At 50.2% G+C, this 19773-nt stretch overlaps 1 protein-coding gene across 1 annotated transcript in view; it reads left to right on the top strand.

Moving 5' to 3' along the window:
* Nucleotides 1-18388, top strand: part of itga11a (integrin, alpha 11a) — a 231784-nt gene extending 213396 nt beyond the window's left edge. The window contains exons 26-30 of the mRNA XM_072470475.1: nt 451-555; nt 5346-5459; nt 11366-11461; nt 14215-14328; nt 18011-18388. Of these exons, the coding sequence (XP_072326576.1) occupies nt 451-555; nt 5346-5459; nt 11366-11461; nt 14215-14328; nt 18011-18100 (519 nt within the window). The 3' untranslated portion in view covers nt 18101-18388. The remainder of the gene's footprint in view (nt 1-450; nt 556-5345; nt 5460-11365; nt 11462-14214; nt 14329-18010) is intronic.
* The last annotated feature ends 1385 nt before the right edge of the window (nt 18389-19773 follow it).

Raw genomic sequence — 19773 nt, 5'->3', positions numbered from 1 at the left:
GTCACAGGTTCGATTCCCGGCTTGGGTCACCGTCTGTGCGGAGTCTGTTTGTTTTCCCCGTGTCTGCGTGGGTTTCCTCCGGGTGCTCCGGTTTCCTCCCACAAGGCCAGAAACACGTGCTGTTAGGTGAATTGGACATTCTGAATTCTCCCTCCGTGTACCCGAACAGGCGCCGGAATGTGGTGAACTAGGGGATTTTCACAGTAACTTCACTGCAGTGTTAATGTCAGCCTACTTGTGACAATAAAAGATTATTGTTCTTATTATTACCTCTTCAGAGCCTCAATTTTGTGTCACTTATCTCTTCGAAATCTCTGAGCTGCTGGCCAACCTCTGCAAGCTGAATGATTTTGCCACTGTCTAACTGATTATTATCTCTGGTGATGACAATGTTTCGACACTCGCATTCCTTTATGTATTAATGTTGTTGGCGTGTCCGCTGCTTTGCAGAGAGATGGGATCCGGTGCAGTTTGAGCGGTAACACAGAAATGCAGCAACGGCAACCTCCCGGCACACCAGCTTTCGGAGAGGATCTGAGACGCTACGAAAAGCTGGTAACGAGGTTTTGTTGTTTCGTCAACTCAGAGCTTTAATGTGAATAAGAGGCTGTTTGAAATCAGAGCTTTTGATCTGAGTCAGGGGCTTTCATCTATTTATAAAAAGGAACATTCTGCAAACAATTTATTTTCTAATCCTCCTGTCGTTCATTTCCTTTGTGTCGTGTTAGGTACACTGGTATAACACTGGCTGCAACTGGATGCAGCTTAGATCAGAAAGATACTCCAGACCTTGAAGTTAGTTCAATCAGGTTTATTGAACTAATAGCGCAGTTAGCACAGTTCTCTGTGAGTTTGACTCTCTGCAAACTTAAGTGTGGTTACTCTGTCTGACTGAACCAGACTAGCTCTTAGCCACATGGTGGAGATGTGAGATTGTAACAACACCCTTGACTGACTCTCTAGATGTTCATCAGTGGAAAGAGGCGGAGTGTGAGTGCCTGGTGTCTTTTATAGTCAGATCCCACCCCTGGGTGTCCTGCCTGCTTATTGGTCATTTCCTGTTCTCTGTGTCCATTAGCTGCTTGTCTGTGCCTGCTTGTATATCATTATGTGTGTGCCTGCACATCATGACACTTTGCTCAGGTTATTTTACCCCACACTCCCAACTCCCCTCCCGGGGGGCACTGACTCTCACCGGGGGGGTTCCATTGCCCTCCAGCAAACATGCCTATTGCTTGTGTTTTCTCCCAGTGTCATCCCACCATTATAGTCTCCTGCCCACCCCATCCGCCCTCATTATAGTCTCCTGCCCACCCCACCCGCCCTCCAGGGTTCAGGGGTAGGTGCACTGACCAACATCCCGCCCGTGTGCTGAGGCCAGTTGGAATGTCCCCAACTGAAGCCCTCAATCAGAACAGTTAATCAAGGATAGACAAGGAGGTGGAAGATAGCAACAGAATAAAGCCCAGGCTGTGAACTTTCATCCGGCTGATAAATCCCCAGTGAAGCAGCTTTTACAGGTTTTGCTGCATTTGTGGCACAACGTGAATATAACTTGTTGTAGTTTAAGAACACATCGGAAATTCCTCACTCCGTCTCTTTAACAGAGGCAATAATCCCGATAAAATGTTGTCCCACTAGATGCTTTCAGAGGAATTTTCTGGGAAAGGCATTTATGAGCAGCCGGGACTTCCATTTTCCCAGAATCGCAGAATTGCTACAGCAGTGGAGGAGGCCATTCCGCCCGTCATGTCAGCGGCAGCTCCCTGAATGAGCAACGCACCTTGTCTCATTTCCCCACCTTTTCCCCGTGACCTTGCGCGTTTGCCTCTGCCGGTCACTTCCCGATGGATCAGGGGCAACTTCCCGCCATATCCTTCGGTCCTTTCTCCCACCGGAAGCACATTTAACTGCATCTTGAATCCACTCCTGCTGGCTGTCCCTTCCTCCATTCCCCTTTCCGAGGTTCACTGCTAACTTACTGAATGAGTCTATTATCCTACTCAGTGTAAATGTTCCATCCGACTGCCCTTCCACCTTTTAATTTGCTGACAAATATCCTGGCCGGGATTCTCCGCCGTTGGGATTCTCTGTGTCCGCCGGCAGCGGATCCCCACCCACAGGTTTCCTGGTGGCTTCATTGGGAAATCTCATTGGCAGGCAGTGGGAAGAGAGAATCCAGCCTCCAGCGAACGTCGCGCTCCCGAGAAGCACGGGGCTGGGGGACCGGAGAATCCCGTCCACAAGAATGATATTGGGCAATCCAAACAGGGCATCCCCATTTGTCACGGGGACGGAAACCTTGGGCGGGAGTTTCCAAGAACCGGCGGGGCGGGCCACGCCTGCATCGGTGGAGGTGCGGAATCCTCCACACCTTCAGGGGCTAGGCCGGCGGCGGAGTGTTTGGCGCCGCGCCAGCCGGCGCCGAAGGGCCTCTGCCGGCCATGGCGGAGGTAGACAGCGGCCGGTGCGGAGGGAAAGAGTGCCCCACGGCATTGGCCCGCCCGCGGATCGGTGGACCCCTATCGCAGGCCAGGCCACTGGGGCCAGATCCCCCCGCGTCCCCGTTCCCCCCCCTCCCCCCGAGGACTCTGCAGGCCGCCCGTGGAGCCAACTCCCAGCGGTAAGGACCTGTTGTGATTTACGCCGGCAGGATCTGCCAAAAACGGGTGGCCACTCGGCCCATCGCGGGCCGGAGAATCGCCGGGGGGTGGGGGGGGGGGGGCGCTGCCAGCAGCCGCCGACCGGCGCGCCGCTATTTCCCACCCCCGCCAAAACCCCGGCGCCGGAGAATTCGGCAGCCGGCGGGGCCGGGATTCACGCCGTCCCCCGCCGATTCTCCGACCCGGCGGGGGGTCGGAGAATCCCGCCCCTTATGGTCTGCGGGTGACCATACAATGTCTCAGCATAAACCATTGGCCACAATCCTGCACGGTGGAGGGAGGGGCTGAGCGATAATTGGAGAGTGGGCAGCGAAATTCTCTTGCTAAGATCCTGTAATAAAACTCCACCAATCACATCACAAGAGTTAGCCTTAAATCTCAATAGCCCAGATTACTGAGCAGAAAACCTGAGCGCGGAAGCTGCTCGGGCTGGTGTAGAGAAGCAAAATCACAGAATTGCTGCAGGAGGCCATTTGGGCCCTCGTGGCTGTACCAGCTCTCCAAATGAGTGTTGTTCCCCTGCCTTCTCCCCATACCCCTGCACGCTATTTCTAAGCAGCGGGGGACTTTATTTTTCGACGCAGAGAGTTACTATGATCTGGAATGTGCTGCCTGTACGGGGAGCGGGAGCAGATCCTAAAGTAATTTTTCAAAAGGAAATTGGATAAATACTTCCAAAGGAAAAATAATGGATAAAAAGCGATGGCAGAGCGGGGGGGGGGGGGGGGGGGGGGGGGGGGGTGGAATATTTGATTCACTATTTCAGAAAGCTGGTGTGGGTGGGATGGGTCACGGGGCCTCTTCCTGTGCTGTAAGAGTAGAATTGGGTGGCACTTTGGAAAATGTGTTTGTGTGTGTGGGGGGGTGCTCTGCGTGGCTGGGTTCATGTTTGGGTGTGGACGTATTTGTGGGTGGGTGTTGCTGACCGAGTGTGTCTGCGTGTGCGTTTCTGTGTGGGTGTGTGTGTGGCTGAGTGTGTGTGTGTGTGTTGGTCTGTGTGGGTGTGTGTGTGTGGGTGTAGTTGAGTGTGTGTGTCTGGGTGTAGTTGAGTATGTGTGTCTGGGTGGGTGGGTGTGGCTGAGGGTGGGTGCGTGTGTGTGTGTGTGGGTGGGTGTGGCTGAGGGTGGGGGGGGTGGGTGTGTGTGGCTGAGGGACTGAGTGTGGATGTGTGTGGGGGGGTGCTGGTGTGTGTAGCTGAGTGTGCGTGTGTGGGTGGGTGTGTATTAGTGTGTGTGTGTGTGTGGTTGAGAGGCTGAGTGTGTGGGTGTGGGTGTGTATATGTGTGTTGGTGAGTGTGTGTGTGGGTGTGTGTTGGTGAGTGTGTGTTTGGCTGTGTGTGTGTGTGGGTGTGTGTTGGTGTGTGTGTGGTTGGCTGTGTGTGTGTGTGTGGGTGGGTGTGTATTTGTGTGTGTGTGTGTGTATGTTGGTGTGTGTGTGGTTGAGAGGCTGAGTGTGTGGGTGTTTATATGTGTGTTGGTGAGTGTGTGTGTGTGTTGGTGTGTGAGTGTGTGGCTGAGGGGTGTGTGTGGGTTTGTGTGTGGGTGTGTGTGGCTGAGTGGGTGTGGGTTGAGAGTCTGTGGCTGAGTGTGTGTGGGTGTAAGTAGGTGTGTGTGGGTGTGGGTTGAGAGTGTGTGGCTGTGGCTGAGTGTGTGTGGGTGTAAGTAGGTGTGTGTGGGTGTGGGTTGAGAGTGTGTGGCTGTGGCTGAGTGTGTGTGGGTGTAAGTAGGTGTGTGTGGGTGTGGGTTGAGAGTGTGTGGCTGTGGCTGAGTGTGTGTGGGTGTAAGTAGGTGTGTGTGGGTGTGGGTTGAGAGTGTGTGGCTGTGGCTGAGTGTGTGTGGGTGTAAGTAGGTGTGTGTGGGTGTGGGTTGAGAGTGTGTGGCTGTGGCTGAGTGTGTGTGGGTGTAAGTAGGTGTGTGTGGGTGTGGGTTGAGAGTGTGTGGCTGTGGCTGAGTGTGTGTGGCTAAGTGAGTGTGTGTGGGTGTGGGTTGAGAGTGTGTGGCTGTGGCTGAGTGTGTGTGGGTGTAAGTAGGTGTGTGTGGGTGTGGGTTGAGAGTGTGTGGCTGTGGCTGAGTGTGTGTGGGTGTAAGTAGGTGTGTGTGGGTGTGGGTTGAGAGTGTGTGGCTGTGGCTGAGTGTGTGTGGGTGTAAGTAGGTGTGTGTGGGTGTGGGTTGAGAGTGTGTGGCTGTGGCTGAGTGTGTGTGGGCATGTGTGTGGCTAAGTGAGTGTGTGTGTAGTTCTGTTAAGCATGGCGGTGGTGGTGCCTCCCACAGCTGCCATCGGCCTTGGCAAATGAGCGTGCCTGGCTGGGCACAGCGTCAAACGGGCATCCTGTTCTCTATGGAATTGCACCCGGACATGAGTCAGTGACCTTCAGGAGCCCAGAAAGTGGCAGAGGAAAGAAGCCAAGTAGAAAAAACCTGGGATGAGACAAGATCACTCACCAATAAAAAAAAGCATCCTCGCTTTCTCCCCTTGTAAATAAATTTAAGATGAACTCATGCCAGAATCATGTAGAAAATCCAGAAGTTTGTAATCAGTCTGACCTGTCTCCATTTCCTGTTAATAAATGTTCTGGATCTGAGCACTATTTATTACCACTCCACCTCCAATCTCTATTGGTGCATCTCCGACATTCTGCATTAACTTGGCAAATTTTAATTTTGAATACTTATTATCTGACAGGATGCCAGCAACTCTAAGTTCACCCTCCTAATGTGTGACGTGAAGAATCTTAAAACTAATGAAGAGTATACCATTCACATCTCTGGAAGAATCTTGACTGATTCACTGATGGCAGTAAGTGTATAACTTATTCCTGTGATAAATGAAGCAACTCTTTCAATCCCTGCACAGCCCAAGTTCGTCCAAGACGTGAATGTTTTACCATTATCAGGCGCGGCTCCTCGATCATCAACTTCACCCTCTTGGGTGAGAAACATTTTGGGCGCGATTTAACTGAAATGAAACAGAGTCTTGTGGCAAGCGTGTCTAGCCAGGTGTTTCCCGGCGCTGGCAGTGCCAAGAATGACCCCGCTATTTAACGGACTCTGCGAGGAAGAACCCGCCAAGGCTGCACTTAGTCCCATTTTGTGCACTAATGAGCTTTGCATGCCAATGCAGGAAGAGATCGGGGGGGGCCATTTTTAAATGAGGCCCCAATCTCTAGAACCCCCACCACGGAATTTGGATGCCCCAGTTCACCAATAAGGGCGTTTTTGAACCTCCCGCACCCCAGGGCCCGGTGCCTGGCGCCCAGGTGGCATCAGAGTTTGGCCACCCAAAAGCCCCTGATCAGCTGGGAGACCCACCCCCAAGTGCTGGTGCACCTTGTCCATGCTTTCGGATACTAGTGCTAAACGGCGCCGGCTTGAGGTCTTCAAGGCGAAGCCGTTCAATCCTGGGCACCGCGTAGATCTGGCGTAGATGAACTGCTCACTTGAATATGTAAATCAGATCCTGACCTCGATGGGCAGGATCCAGATCGCGACACCTTGTGAGGTCACGTGAGGTTTGACGAGGTCGGCAAGTCTCACAGCGAGGCCGATAGATCGCGCCCCTTATTTTGTAATATCTTTTTGTTCATTGCCAAAGTATTGTTCCTTCTCATCTGGAAGAGTAGGGCTCCCAGCTAAGACACACGACCACGCAATGCGAACAGAAGGTCCCAGTGTAGTGTTGATGGAGTGCTGCACTGTTGGAGGTGCCATCTTTTGGATAAGATGGGAAACGGAGGCTCCATTTGCATCTTCGACTAGAAATTGAAGATCTCACAGCACTATTTGGAATAGGAGCATTCTTCCTGGTATCCTGGATCGATATTTATTCCGAACAGACATTACGAATAAAACAGCTTATCTGATGATTATCTGGCTGCCATTTTTGGGAGCTGCTTGTGAACAAAATTGCTGCAACATTTCCCGAATTGCAGCAATGACAACAATTCAAAAATGAATCCGCTTCTCATGGGCATCCCTCGGGATCGAGGATGATTTGCTTCCACTGCAGGCCAATGGCTTCTGAGGAAGTTGACAAGTCCAATGCATGATCTGCCGACTCTACCACACGCGGGCCAGGTGAGGATTGCAGGGGTGGGGAGATGAGATGTTTGGAGGTTTGTGAACTCTCCACAACTTTGTCCCTGCAAGTTCCCAGTGAAACCTCTCGATGTATTCATTGTCTTCCTGGATGGACCTTCTCCATTTTGGTCAGTCACAAAGGCCAGGGCATTTGACAGAGTATTGGAGAACCAGGATGTCAAAGCCAAGCCCACAGTTATGGATTACCAGGCAGCAGTGAGTCACCACACTCGTATATGCGCTGGAGTCCTGGATAACCTACAGCTGGCACCTCAGCACTGGAGAATTACCACCTTTTTACAATTAATTTACAGAATGTGGGCGACATCGGCTCGGGCAGCAATTATTGCCCGTCCATAATTGCCCTTGAGAAGGTGGTGGTAAGCCACCTTCCAAAACTGCTGCAGTCCATCTGGTGTAGGTACACCCACAGTGCTGTTAGGGAGGGAGTTTTGACCCAGCGACAGTGAAGGAATGGCAATATATTTCCAAGCCAGGGTGGTGAGTGACACGGGAGGGGAAATTTACAGGTTTTGAGGTTCCCAAGCATCAGCTGCTCTTGTCCTTCTAGATGTTAGCAGCCATGGGTTTCAAGGGGTGCTGCCTAAGGAGCCTTGGTGAGTTCCTGCAGTGCATCTTGTCGATGGTACACACGGCTGCTACTGTGCGTCAGTGGTGGAGGGAATTAATGTTTGTAGAAGGGGTACCAATCAAGCGGGGCTGCTTTGCCCTGGGTGGTGTTGAGCTTCTTGAGTGTTGTTGGAGCTGCACTCATCCAGGCAAGTGGAGAGTATCCCATTACACTCCTGACTTGTGCCTTGTGGACAGCCTTGGGGGGGGGGGGGGGGGGGGGTTCAGGAGGTGAGTTACTCACCGCAGGATTCCTAGCCTCTGACCTACTCTTGTAGCCACAGTATTAATGTGGCTAGTCCAGGTCAGTTTCTGGTCAATGGTAACCCCCAGGATGTTGCTTGTGGGGGATTCAGTGATGGAATGCCATCAAACATCAAGTGGTAATAGTTAGATTCTCTCTTGTAGGAGATGGTCAATGCCTGGCACTTGTGTGGCGCAAATGTAACTTTCCACTTGTCAACCCAAACCTGGATATTGTCCAGGTCTTGCTGCATTTGAACATGGACTGCTTCATCATCTGAGGAGTCACAAATGGTGCTGAACATTGTGCAGTCATCCGCAAACATCCCGCTTCTGATCTTATGATGGAAGGGAGGTAATTGGTGAAGCAGCTGAAGATGGTTGGGCCTTGGACACTACCCTGAGGAACTCCTGCAGTGATGTCCTGGAGCTGAGTTATTCATCTCAGACCACCACAAGTATCTTTCTTTGTGCCAGGAATTCTAGTGCTCCTTGATACAACAATCGGTCAAGTGCTGCCTTGATGTCAAGGGCAGTCACTCTCACCTCACCTCTGGCATTCAGCTCTTTTATCCATGTTTGAACCAAGGCTGTAATGAGGTCAGGAGCTGAGTGACCCTGGCAGAACCCAAACTGAGCCTCACTGAGCAGACTATTGTTAAGCAAATGCTGCTTGACAGCACTGTTGATGACTCCTTCCACAACTTTACTGGTGATTGAGAGTAGACCAATGGCACAGTAATTGGCGTGGTTGGATTTGTCCTGTTTTTTTCTGTGCAGGACATGTCTGGGCAATTTTCCACATTGCCGGGCAGATGCCAGTGTTGTAGTTGTACCTGAACAGTTTGACGAAGGGAGCGGCAAGGTCTGCAGCACCAGCCTTCAGTGGTATTACTGGAATATTGTCAGGACCCCATAGCCTTTGCAGTACCCAGTGCCTTCAATCATCTCCTGACATCACACAGAGGGAATCGAATTGGCTGAACGCTGACAGCTGTGATTGGATTGCATTTGTTTATTGTCACGTGTACCGAGGTACAGTGAAAAGTATTTTTCTGCGAGCAGCTCAACAGATCATTAATGTTTAAGAGAAAATAAAATAAAATAAAATACATAATAGGGCAACACAAGGTATACGATGTAACTACATAACACCGGCATCGGGTGAAGCATACAGGGTGTAGTGTTAATGAGGTCAGTCCATAAGAGGGTCATTTAGGAGTCTGGTAACAGCGGGGAAGAAGCTGTTTTTGAGTCTGTTCGTGCGTGTTCTCAGACTTCTGTATCTCCTGCCCGATGGAAGAAGTTGGAAGAGTGAGTAAGCCGGGTGGGAGGGGTCTTTGTTTATACTGCCCGCTTTCCCCAGGCAGCGGGAGGTGTAGATGGAGTCAATGGATGGGAGGCAGGTTTGTGTGATAGACTGGGCTGTGTTCACGACTCTGGAGTTTCTTGTGGTCGATGGTACACACGGCTGCTACTGTGCGTCAGTGGTGGAGGGAATTAATGTTTGTAGAAGGGGTACCAATCAAGCGGGGTACATTCGACCACTTTTCAGCAACTTGGGCCGAGCAGTTGCCATACCAGGCTGTGATGCAGCCAGATAGGATGCTTTCTATGGTGCATCTGTAAAAGTTGGTAAGGGTTAATGTGGACATGCCGAATTTCCTTAGTTTCCTGAGGAAGTATAGGCGCTGTTGTGCTTTCTTGGTGGTAGCGTCGACGTGGGTGGACCAGGACAGGTTTTTGGAGATGTGCACCCCTAGGAAATTGAAACCGCTAACCATCTCCAACTCGGCCCCATTGACGCTGACAGGGGTGTGATGCTGGGGATCTCTAGAGGCGACCCAGTCGGAGCATCCACTCGACACTTTTGGCTGAAGATTGTTGCAAATGCATTGATACGCTGGGCTCCTCCATCATTGGAGATAGGGATATTTTTGTGGCCTCCTTCTCCAGTGAGTTGCTTAATTGTCCACCACCATTCACGATTGGATGTGGCAGGACTGGAGGGCTTAGATCTGGTGCTCTGTTTTGCTGGCAGCCCGGGGGTTTCCTGACGGCGTGGGGCTGCCCCACAATGGGAAACCCCATTGACCAGCCGGCACAACGGAGCATCCCGCCGGCGGGGTGAAACAGAAATGTGGCGCGGTGGGGCGGAGAATCCAGCACCCTATACCCGACACCAGATTCCCAAAGTAACTGCTCTACTCTGTTGGAGCAGGACACTCCCAGGAGGACGGTGGAAACACTTTACGGATGGCCTCACAGCAAAGGTCAAACATTCCTGGCCTATGACTGACCAAAATGCAGAAGGGGCGATTAGTTGCAAAGTGTTTCAGAACGCCCTGAGGTGGCGACAGGTGTTATATGAGTGAAAGAATCTCCTTTACGTACACCCCGAATGGGCAGACAGCGGGCCTCAGCTTAACATTTCCTCCCAAACGCATCGCTGCAGACACTGAGGTTAGCCTGGATCTGGTGGTCGAATCTCCAGACTGGGTCCTGTGGCAGGAGAGCTAGCGACGGAACTGAATCCGCGTGGATCCGAACTTTCGATCCACTTTCCAATTACCAAAAAGTGAAATCATTGGGGTTTGACACAGCATATTCAGACAGTCTCACTTCAGGATGTGTTCCAGAGGGGTTAACTATGTCTGCATTTAATTTACAATTCCAAATGCCTTTGGTGTTGTTTCATCCCAAATGAGCCGTTTCTTTGAATGCAGTGTAACGTCATTGCTGTTTCAGAGTAACAGGCTTCAGACGAAATGACCACAATCTTAAAATCATCATTAAGACTGAGAGGGAAACTGCTTACGTTCAACTTACATCTGCAAGCAGAAATTGGTGGAATTTATCAAATTAATTCAATATGAGCTTTTCCTTCCTTACTTAACAACAATAACTTTACACGGGATAAATGTTAAATATTATGTTTCGGAGGCCGTCTGGAATTGTTGGCTTGCCAGTTAGCACACATGGTGAGTTGTTTAAAATCTCAACCCCACTAACACACACACACATTGAGCAAGTCTCTCTCGTGACCTGCTGCTGTCCTCGGTGTGAAAGTCGGGCAATCTTTGTTCAGCTTTTCCCTTCTTCCAAAACCAGATTTAATAAATCCTTGAAGTGGAAAACGTGCATCTAATGGGGAAGTGGAGGATAGTGGGTCAGGTGCTCGGGGGAGGAGCGAGTGAGGAGTTAGGGGGAGGAGTTAGAGGATGAGGGAGGCTGAGAGGCTTGGGGGAGGAGAGAGAGGAATTGGGGAGGAGTTAGAGGATGAGGGAGGCTGAGAGGCTCGGGGGAGGAGAGAGAGGAATTGGGAAGGAGTTAGGGGATGAGGGAGGCTGAGGGGCTACAGGAGGGGAGAAGGAAGGAGCTGGGGGAGGGGAATCTGGGGGAGGGGGGAGTTGAGGAGTTTGGCAGGAGGGAGAGGAGAGGGTAAGGAGTTGAGGAAGAGGGAGGGGGAGGTGAGGATGAGGAGCCATGGGAGGGGGACGGGGGCAAGGAGGAGGGGAGAGGGTGTGTTCTAGGGGAGGGGAGAGGGTAAGCTCGAGGGGAGGGGAGACGGTGGGGAGAGGGAGAGGCTGAGGACTAGGGGAGGGGCGAGGGCGTGGACCTGGGGGTGGTCAATGGGTGAAGACTAGTGGGGGGCAGAGGGTGAGGAGCTGGGGGAGGGGAAAGGGTGAATGAAAATTGTCCTCATTTTCTTTTCATTGAATGTTTTCTGACTATTGTCTTGTTTACATTCAGCTCAAGTTTAGGTCACTGAAACTCATAACCACGGCAACGCTTGACATTCGGGAGCCCAATGCCATGTTTCCAAAGAAAGAGGCAAAGAGTCGTCAGGTGAGTGAATGAACATTCTATGTGTGTGTGGAGATGTGGAAAACGAGGAGCTGGGCCCAGGTCTCGGCCTGGATCTGGAGTGTGGAGCTGACCCTACATTCGACCACTTTTCAGCAACAGGAGCGAGGGGAATGGCCCAAGGTTGATCTCATGGCCACTGAGGAGGGGCTGCCAACCCACCAGGAATGTCCTGGTGCCTCCAGTCATCGAAACTTAAGCAGCAGGAGGAAAGTCATCGGGGAAATTCAAAACAATTGGTGTTTTTCTTTCAACATTTCACTAATCATAGAAAGTAATATTTGACTGATTGGCAAGGACTGCTGGGCTCCGTTAGCTTTCCGATTGGCCCAGGAAGGTGAGATTACCAAAGGTGGGAGCATGGGGGTGGGGCAACTGGAGTGAGGCAGTCATGTCACAAAACCTCCAGGATTACAGAGTTGGCAACCCTATTACGGGGAGCTAGACGTAGGTTAAACAATGTGGATAAATACTTGAATGAACTTGCACGGCTATGGGGAAAGAGTGGGGCGGGGGGGTGTCTAATTGGATACCTCTATCGAAAGATCATCACAAATGAGATGAGTTGAATGAATGTTCTTTACCACAGAAGCCTGGGTGCAGGCGAGGAATGACTACCGATCAGCTCAATAAAATGAATGGAAATCTTTAATCTTTAAAAATAAATTTAATTGTGACCTAGGAGTAGATGGCGAGGCAGCCATTTTGTTAGCTCCCCGGTAGGGTGGCCAGTGTTGTACTCAGCCACACGGCGTAGCAGGTTCCGCTGTCAGTGTGGACGTGGCTGATCTCAGAGCGAAGATCAATATTCACTTCCTCCAGGGTGCACCTCCTCTGCCCGTCAGCAAGCTGCTGAATCCCATACTCTTCAACCTCGCTGTGAAAGGTCAGTCAGAGTGCAATGGCGCCGGAGAGGGAAAAGGATAGAGCTGGAGCCAAACTGAGTGGCAGAACGGCAGTAGGATTCTCCATGAGGAGCAGCCATGAGATAGGCAATGGGCAGGCATGGACAGGTCACTGGAGGCAACAAGGACATTGAACCAACAGATGGGTTTGACCATAAATTACATCTTAGGGCAGCTGGCAATTTGCGATGCCCTTATCCAAGATATTGGGCGGGATTCTCTGACCCCCCCGCCGGGTCGGAGAATCGCCGGGGGGGCGGTGTGAATCCAGTCCCCGCCGGCTGCCGAATTCTCCGGTGCCAGGGGTTTGGCAGGGGCGGGAATCGCGCGGCGCTGATCGAGGGCCATTGGCAGCACCCACCCCCCCCCCCCCCCCCCCTCGGCGATGGGCCGAGTGGCCGCCCGGTCCCACCGGCATACGTTACGACAGGTATTTACCGGCGGGACCTGGCTCCGTGGGCGGACTTTGGGGTCCTCGGGGGGGGGGGGGATCTGCCCCCATGGTAGCCTGGCCCGCGGGCGGGCCTTTGCCGTGGGGGCACTCTATTCCTCTGCGCCGGCTGGCGTAACAGTCCGTGATGGGCAACGCTGGCACTCCCGCGCATGCGTCACCTCACGCCGGCCGGCGGAGGCGCAACCGCCACCCATCTTCACAATGCGTCCACCAGAACATGGTCGAATGAGACCTGCACCTTCTCTCTGTCATATCTTTAACGCGTCATTTCCATTTGAAAAGCAAATCTTTCTGTAATAATAAAACTTATTGGTTTTTTTTAATATCCTGCTTGTAGGCTTACACAATTGCCCTTTCCTCAACCTGCGTTTAGACAACCCCAAGTCAGGAAATTAAGTTTTAGTAATCGATCAAAGTATTTCCAGTATTAGCGAGAGTTGGGGTTGCCTCCATCTCCATTTTATTCATGTGCTTTTCAGGTGGTGCGGTGCTGACCTCTAGTGGATAACTCTGCATTACTTCAAATCTATGAATTGACTGAAATGCAGGAAATTAAAGAACATTAATTTCCACAGCAATCTGGTTGACTCTTAACTGCCCTCAAAAGCAATTAAGGATGGACAACAAATGCTGGCTTAGCCAGTCGGTCAATCCCACATCCCATGGAAGAATTTTAAAAACGATCAGTCAACTCAGATCTGACCACCCCCCGGGATATCAATCCCATCACACCCTTGCTCCGTATCTCTTGATACTGTTACTTTATGGGGAGGTGGTGACATGGCATGGGGGTATTATCACTGGACAAGTAATTCAGAGGCCCAGAATGATGCCCTGGGGACCTGGGGATTGAATCTCACGACGGCAGATGGTAAAATTTGAATTCAATTAAAATCTGCAATTAAAAGTCTAATGATGACCGTGAAAACATCGCTGATTGTCGTAAAAAAAACATCTGGTTCACTAATGTCCTTTAGAGAAGGAAATCTGCCTTTTTAACTTGGTCAGGTGCACATGTGACTGCAAATCCACTGCATCATGGTCCTCTGAAAGGGCAAGACACTCAGTTCAAGGGCAACTAGGGATGGGCAACATATGATGGCCCAGCCCAGCAACGCCCTCATCCCACAAATGAATAAAAATAACTTAATAAGGTCTAGTGACCTGAAATTCCACTTCTCTAGTCAAGTGGAGGAAGCCTTTGTTCCATTAGAGGGCCTGTTCTGGATCCTGGGCGAGACAACATTCCTCCGGCTGGGGCAAGACTGTGAAGAGGTCAGCAATGTCAACGCAGTATAGGAGCAGGGGACCCCTGGAGGTAGAAAGGACAAGGGTTAGTAGAAACCACCGTAATATGTTTGTACCTCTTCTTACAGATTACACTTCAAATGAACAAGCAGTACCAGTCTGAGGTTTCCATCTGGATTATAATTGGAAGTTTGCTAGGAGGTCTCCTTCTACTTGCACTGCTCACTCTCGCATTATGGAAGGTAAGTCCAATATTCCAGTCCAACTTGAATATTAAACCTTGGAGCATTACAGACAAGTTTATCTATCCAGCCTCCGATGGACTTCCAGCAGGGAGGACATAAAGTGTACCCATTCGCTAGCACCGTGGTTGCTTCAAAGCTCCAGGGTCCCAGGTTCGATTCCCGGCTTGGGTCACTGTCTGTGCGGAGTCTGCATGTTCTCCCCGTGTCTGCGTGGGTTTCCTCCGAGTGCTCCAATTTCCTCCCACAAGTCCCAAAAGACGTGCTTGTGTTATGGGTCAGGGTTTAGAGAACCCCAAAGTGTATCATGGAGTTCACCTGACCCACAACTTTTAATAGATTGTGGTATGGGGAGCACACGGCTCACTCTACTGGTGTGGTACAGCAGAAAATGGACAAGTATTTTATGAAGCAAAACAATGTTTATTCTATGAATGCAAGTGAACCTTTTTAAAACAAACTGTGAACATCTAAGCAACCATTAATTCAAATACAACCCCAAAGACTACAACCCTAAGTAACCCTGCAAGCTGTCCTTTTAACATCCAAAAGACTTAATAAATCTTCAAACAGGAGGACATTAGGTTTACATTCAATACTGAGACTTTTTACAATTCTGGGTTCACCAAATGATCCATAGATAGTCTTTGGATGGCAGAGATCAACCGTACAGCTCTTTGTTTAAACTTCAGATGCAGCTCACTGAAAAACACAGACACACCCAAGCTTTTCTCAAACTGAAACTAAAAAGCAGAAGTAGAGCTCAGCTCCACCAACACTCTGACATCACTCCAGTAACATGAGCAGCTCCATTTCTTAAAGGTACATTTCTTAAACACCCATTTCTTAAAGTGTACTCTCACATGACACTTGTTAGGTAATTTGGACATTCTGAATTCTCCCTTTTTTTTCCACAACAGGCGCCAGAATTTGGCGACTAGGAGCTTTTCACAGTAACTTCAGTGCAGTGTTAATGTAAGCCTACTTGTGACACTAATAAAGATATTATTATTACACAAAAGTCTTATTTGCAGTTCACTGCCTCCCATGAAAATTGAGGGGGTTATGTTGAGACCACAAAACAGCAAAAATGGTCCATACACCATCTTGGGTCACATACTCCTGCAGCTCGGGACAACACTAAAATTGTATGTATTGATACATGTTGTCCATACAATGATGTGAGACATGCCCGACAGACTTAAACAAGCTATTGTTGATAGCCAGCAAGCTCCCCCTGTTAAACGGAAGTGGTTCCCCAAATGCCCTATTCCCATTGTTACTGTTTAGAATGTGGAGCAGGTTTAACCCCAGCCTTTAGCACTTGCAGGGTCTGTAGCTACACACAACTTAGGAATTAGGAGCGGAAGTATGCCATTCAGCCCTTCGAGCCTGCTTTGCCATTTAGTAAGACCACGGCTGTTCTAATTGTCACCTCAACTCTACATACCTGCACACCCCCAATATCCCTCTACCCTCTCTTGTTAATCAAGAAGTTATCCAGCTCCGCCTTAAAAATGTTCAAAGATTCTGCTTCCACTGTCTTTTGAGGAACAGAGCTCCAGCGACTCACAGCCCTCGGAGAGAAAAATATTTCCCTCATCTTCGTCTTAAATGAACAACCCCCTTATTTTTAAACAGTGACCCCTGGTTCTAGATTCTCTGACAAGAGGCACCACCTTCTCCTCGTCCACCCTGCCAATACCCCTCAGGATCTTAAAGGTTTCGTTGACTGCACCTTCCAAGCCTGCACCCTCTGCCACCTTATTCATAGAATTTACAGTGCAGAAGGAGGCCATTCGGCCCATCGAGTCTGCACCGGCTCTTGGAAAGAGCACCCCACCCACGGTCGACACCTCCACCCTATCCCCATAACCCAGTAACTCCACCCAACACTAAGGGCAATTTTGGACACTAAGGGCAATTTATCATGCCCAATCCACCTAACCCGCACATCTTTGGACTGTGGGAGGAAACCGGAGCACTCGGAGGAAACCCACGCACACACGGGGAGGATGTGCAGACTCCGCACAGACAGTGACCCAAGCCGGGAATCGAACCTGGGACCCTGGAGCTGTGAAGCAATTGTGCTATCCACAATGCTACCGTGCTGCCCGAAACCTAGAAGCAGAAGGACAGCAGATGCAGGGGAACACCTTCCAAGTCACACGTCCTGAGTTGGAAATACCTCATGGTGCCTTCACTGTCAGGGGATCAAATCCTGGAACTGTCTCCCTAACAGCACTGTGGGTGTACCAACACACTCATGGGCTGCAGCGGATCAAGAAGGCAGCTCACCCACCACCTTCTCGAGGGCAATTAGGGATGGGCAATGAGTGCTAACTGTGCCAGAACCCCTCGGATTTTGACAATATCTTTGTATTATGGCCAACATCTGTACCTTGTTCAAAAGGCACTGTATTGACCAGTAATACCAATAAACCAGGATACCAGGCAGGAGGTGTGTGGTGAACGTATTGTACTAACCATTCACCACTGTATCATGCTGTTGCCCATGTGGGCTCCACCTATGGACCATTGTACGATATTACACAGAATGTATCATGTTGGTGCCCTTGTGGGCTCCGCCCCTGGCTCCGCCCCCTTGAGGGGAGGTATAAAGAGCAGCTGCCCTGTAGGCAGCCCTCACTAGCAGAGCAGTCGCAGGCAGGCACTGCTCTAGTCGATTAAAGCCACTGTTCACTTCAACTCTCTGTCTCGCGTGAATTGATGGTCTCATCAAGGTGTTCATCTTTGGCAATGCTGAACGATACAGGGACTAAAAGAATTAAACTGTGAGAACAAGTTACATACAAACCAGAATTCTATTCCCCGAGTATAAGGGATTTAGGGGGCGATTTGACTGAGATGGTTAACAGGGTAGGTCGAGAGGAAGCATTTCCTCTATTGGAGAGTCCAGAACAAGGGGCCTAAACCTTCGCATTAGAGCAGATAGTTCAGGGTGTTTTTATTCATCACAGGATGTGGACGCCGCTGGCTGGGTCAGCATTTATTGCCCATCCCCAAGGGCATTTAAAAGTCAACCACATTGCTGTGGGTCTGGTCACATGTAGGCCAGACCAGGTGAGGATGGCAGATTTCCTTCCCTAAAGGACATTAGTGAACCAGATGGGTTTTTACCACAATCGACAATTGTCATCATTTGACTTTTAATTCCAGATTTTTATTGAATTCAAATATCACCATCTGCCCTGGTGGGATTCGAACCATTACTCTGGGCCTCTGGATTATTAATCCAGTGACAATGCCACTACGCCACTGTCATGAAGCACATCTTCTCACAAAGGGTGGCGGAAATCTGGAACTACCTCTTCCAAAACAAGCGCTGAGGGTGGAGGCCAATTGAAAATGTAAAACTGAGATTTACAGAGCTTTATTACGTCAGGATATTGAGGGTTACAGAAATGAGGGAGGTTACAGATCGGCCAGTGATCTAATTTGATAGGGTTTCACGGGGCTGAATGGGTCAACTCTATTCCTCTGTTGGCACTCTGACATAAAAAAAACCTTCTTGCGTCTTCAGGCCTAGAGTCATTAAACTCGAGGCAGCCCGGTTTATCACGGGAGCGGAACAGGAGAGGGGTGGGACGGGCTGACATTTGAACATTAACTCTGTGATCAGAACGAGCCCCCTTCACATTGTCACTTCTCTGTCACACAGCTCGGCTTCTTCCAAAGTGCATATCGCAAGAGGAAGGCGTCCATGGTGGCCAGGGATGGCTCGAACGGGCAGATATCGACAAAAGCGTAGAACATTCAAATCTCGCAAGCTGCTCCTGTCAAAGGAAATGTTAAACCAGGGATGGTGCGAACTCACACAGCAATGCTGGACTGAACCAGGCTGGGAAGCAGGTGGCAGCTACGGTGTACCAACAACAGCCAGCCACCAGACCCACCTTCCTGTCTGATCTATTGTTTTTGCTGTTGACAGCACACATGCTAATTAATTTTTGTACGGTGCAGCCACAGGTTTTGATCATGCCACCCCTTTGAAATGTTTTAACAGCGGCACAATATAGATTAGATTTGGAAACTTCAACTTTGATTGGCAGCGTGACTGTGCTAAACACAATAAGAGAAACCTGCAATAATGCACAGTCACAGTGGAAGCACACAGCGGCGGTTAGGCCAGTGCCCCCTATATGCAGCTATCAGGAAATGCGCCTGCAAAAGCTGCAAATAGGGCCCAAAGCAGACAAGTGGTTTACGTTCTAAAACACCAGAAACTTTGCAAAATTTGCTGCATTGTTTAGGAAATACTGGCTGTCCCGCCATCTTTGTTTACAGACCCCCCAAGAAGCATGTCTTTAAGAAATTAAGCAGCAATTTTGATAGGATTTATGGATTGTAAATGTATTTTTTTAATCAAATTGTCCCCCCGTGAATCTCTCGCCATCACTCGCCTTTCAGATGTGAGGAAGCTGTGACCTACCTCTCAGCACATCACATCGGGTCAATACGGAGGGGAAAGCCCAGGCAGGATGTTTTTCCCCACAACCCCACTGTCCCTCTGCCTTATACCAAGAAGGATTTGTCGATATTGTCGATTTAATCATCTGCTAAAACTAACCCAAGGCTACTAACAGCACCTAATGCCCGATTCATTGGGAAATGCCTCAGAAACTGAACTGGATTAGCCAAATACTGCGGCTACAAGAGCAGGTTAGAGGCTGGGAATCCTGCAGTGAGTAACTTACTTTCCTCACTCCACAAAGCACAAGTCAGGAGTGTAATGGAATACTCTCCACTTGCCTGGATGAGCGCAGCTCCAACAACACTCAAGACGCTCGACACCATCCAGGATAAAGCAGCCCGCTTGATTGGCAGCCCTTCCACCAGCTTAAACATTCATTCCCTCCACCGCCAATGCATGGTAACAGCCGTGTGCACCATCTACAAAGTGCACTACAGCAACTCACCAAGGCTCCATCAACAGAATCTTCCAAACCTGCGACCTCTACCACCTAGAAGCATAAGAGCAGCAGATACATGGGGAACACCGCCGCCTGCAAGTTCCCCTCCAAGCCACACACCGTCCCGACTTGGAACCACAATCGCCATTCTTCGCTGTCACTGGGTCAAGAGCCTGGAACCTCCTCCCTAACAGCACCGTGGTTGTGCCTACACCACATGGACTGCAGCGGGTTCAAGAAAGTGACTCACCGCCACCACCTTTTCAAGGGCAATTAGGGATGGGCAATAACTGCAGGCCTGGCCAGCGACGCCGACATTTTGTGAATGAACTTTTAAAAAGCTTGTATGGAAGTGAGCCACACAGACGATGAATTATAGAGTCATAGAATTTACAGTGCAGCAGGAGGCCATTCGGCCCATCGAGTCTGCACCGGCTCTTGGAAAGAGCACCCTGCCCAAGGTCCACACCTCCACCCTATCCCCATAACCCAGCAACCCCACCCAACACTA

Source organism: Scyliorhinus torazame, chromosome 12, assembly GCF_047496885.1.
Source record: "Scyliorhinus torazame isolate Kashiwa2021f chromosome 12, sScyTor2.1, whole genome shotgun sequence".
NCBI lineage: Eukaryota > Metazoa > Chordata > Chondrichthyes > Carcharhiniformes > Scyliorhinidae > Scyliorhinus > Scyliorhinus torazame.
Note: the sequence above shows the minus strand (reverse complement) of the source record. Positions and strands in the feature narration are given on the sequence as shown.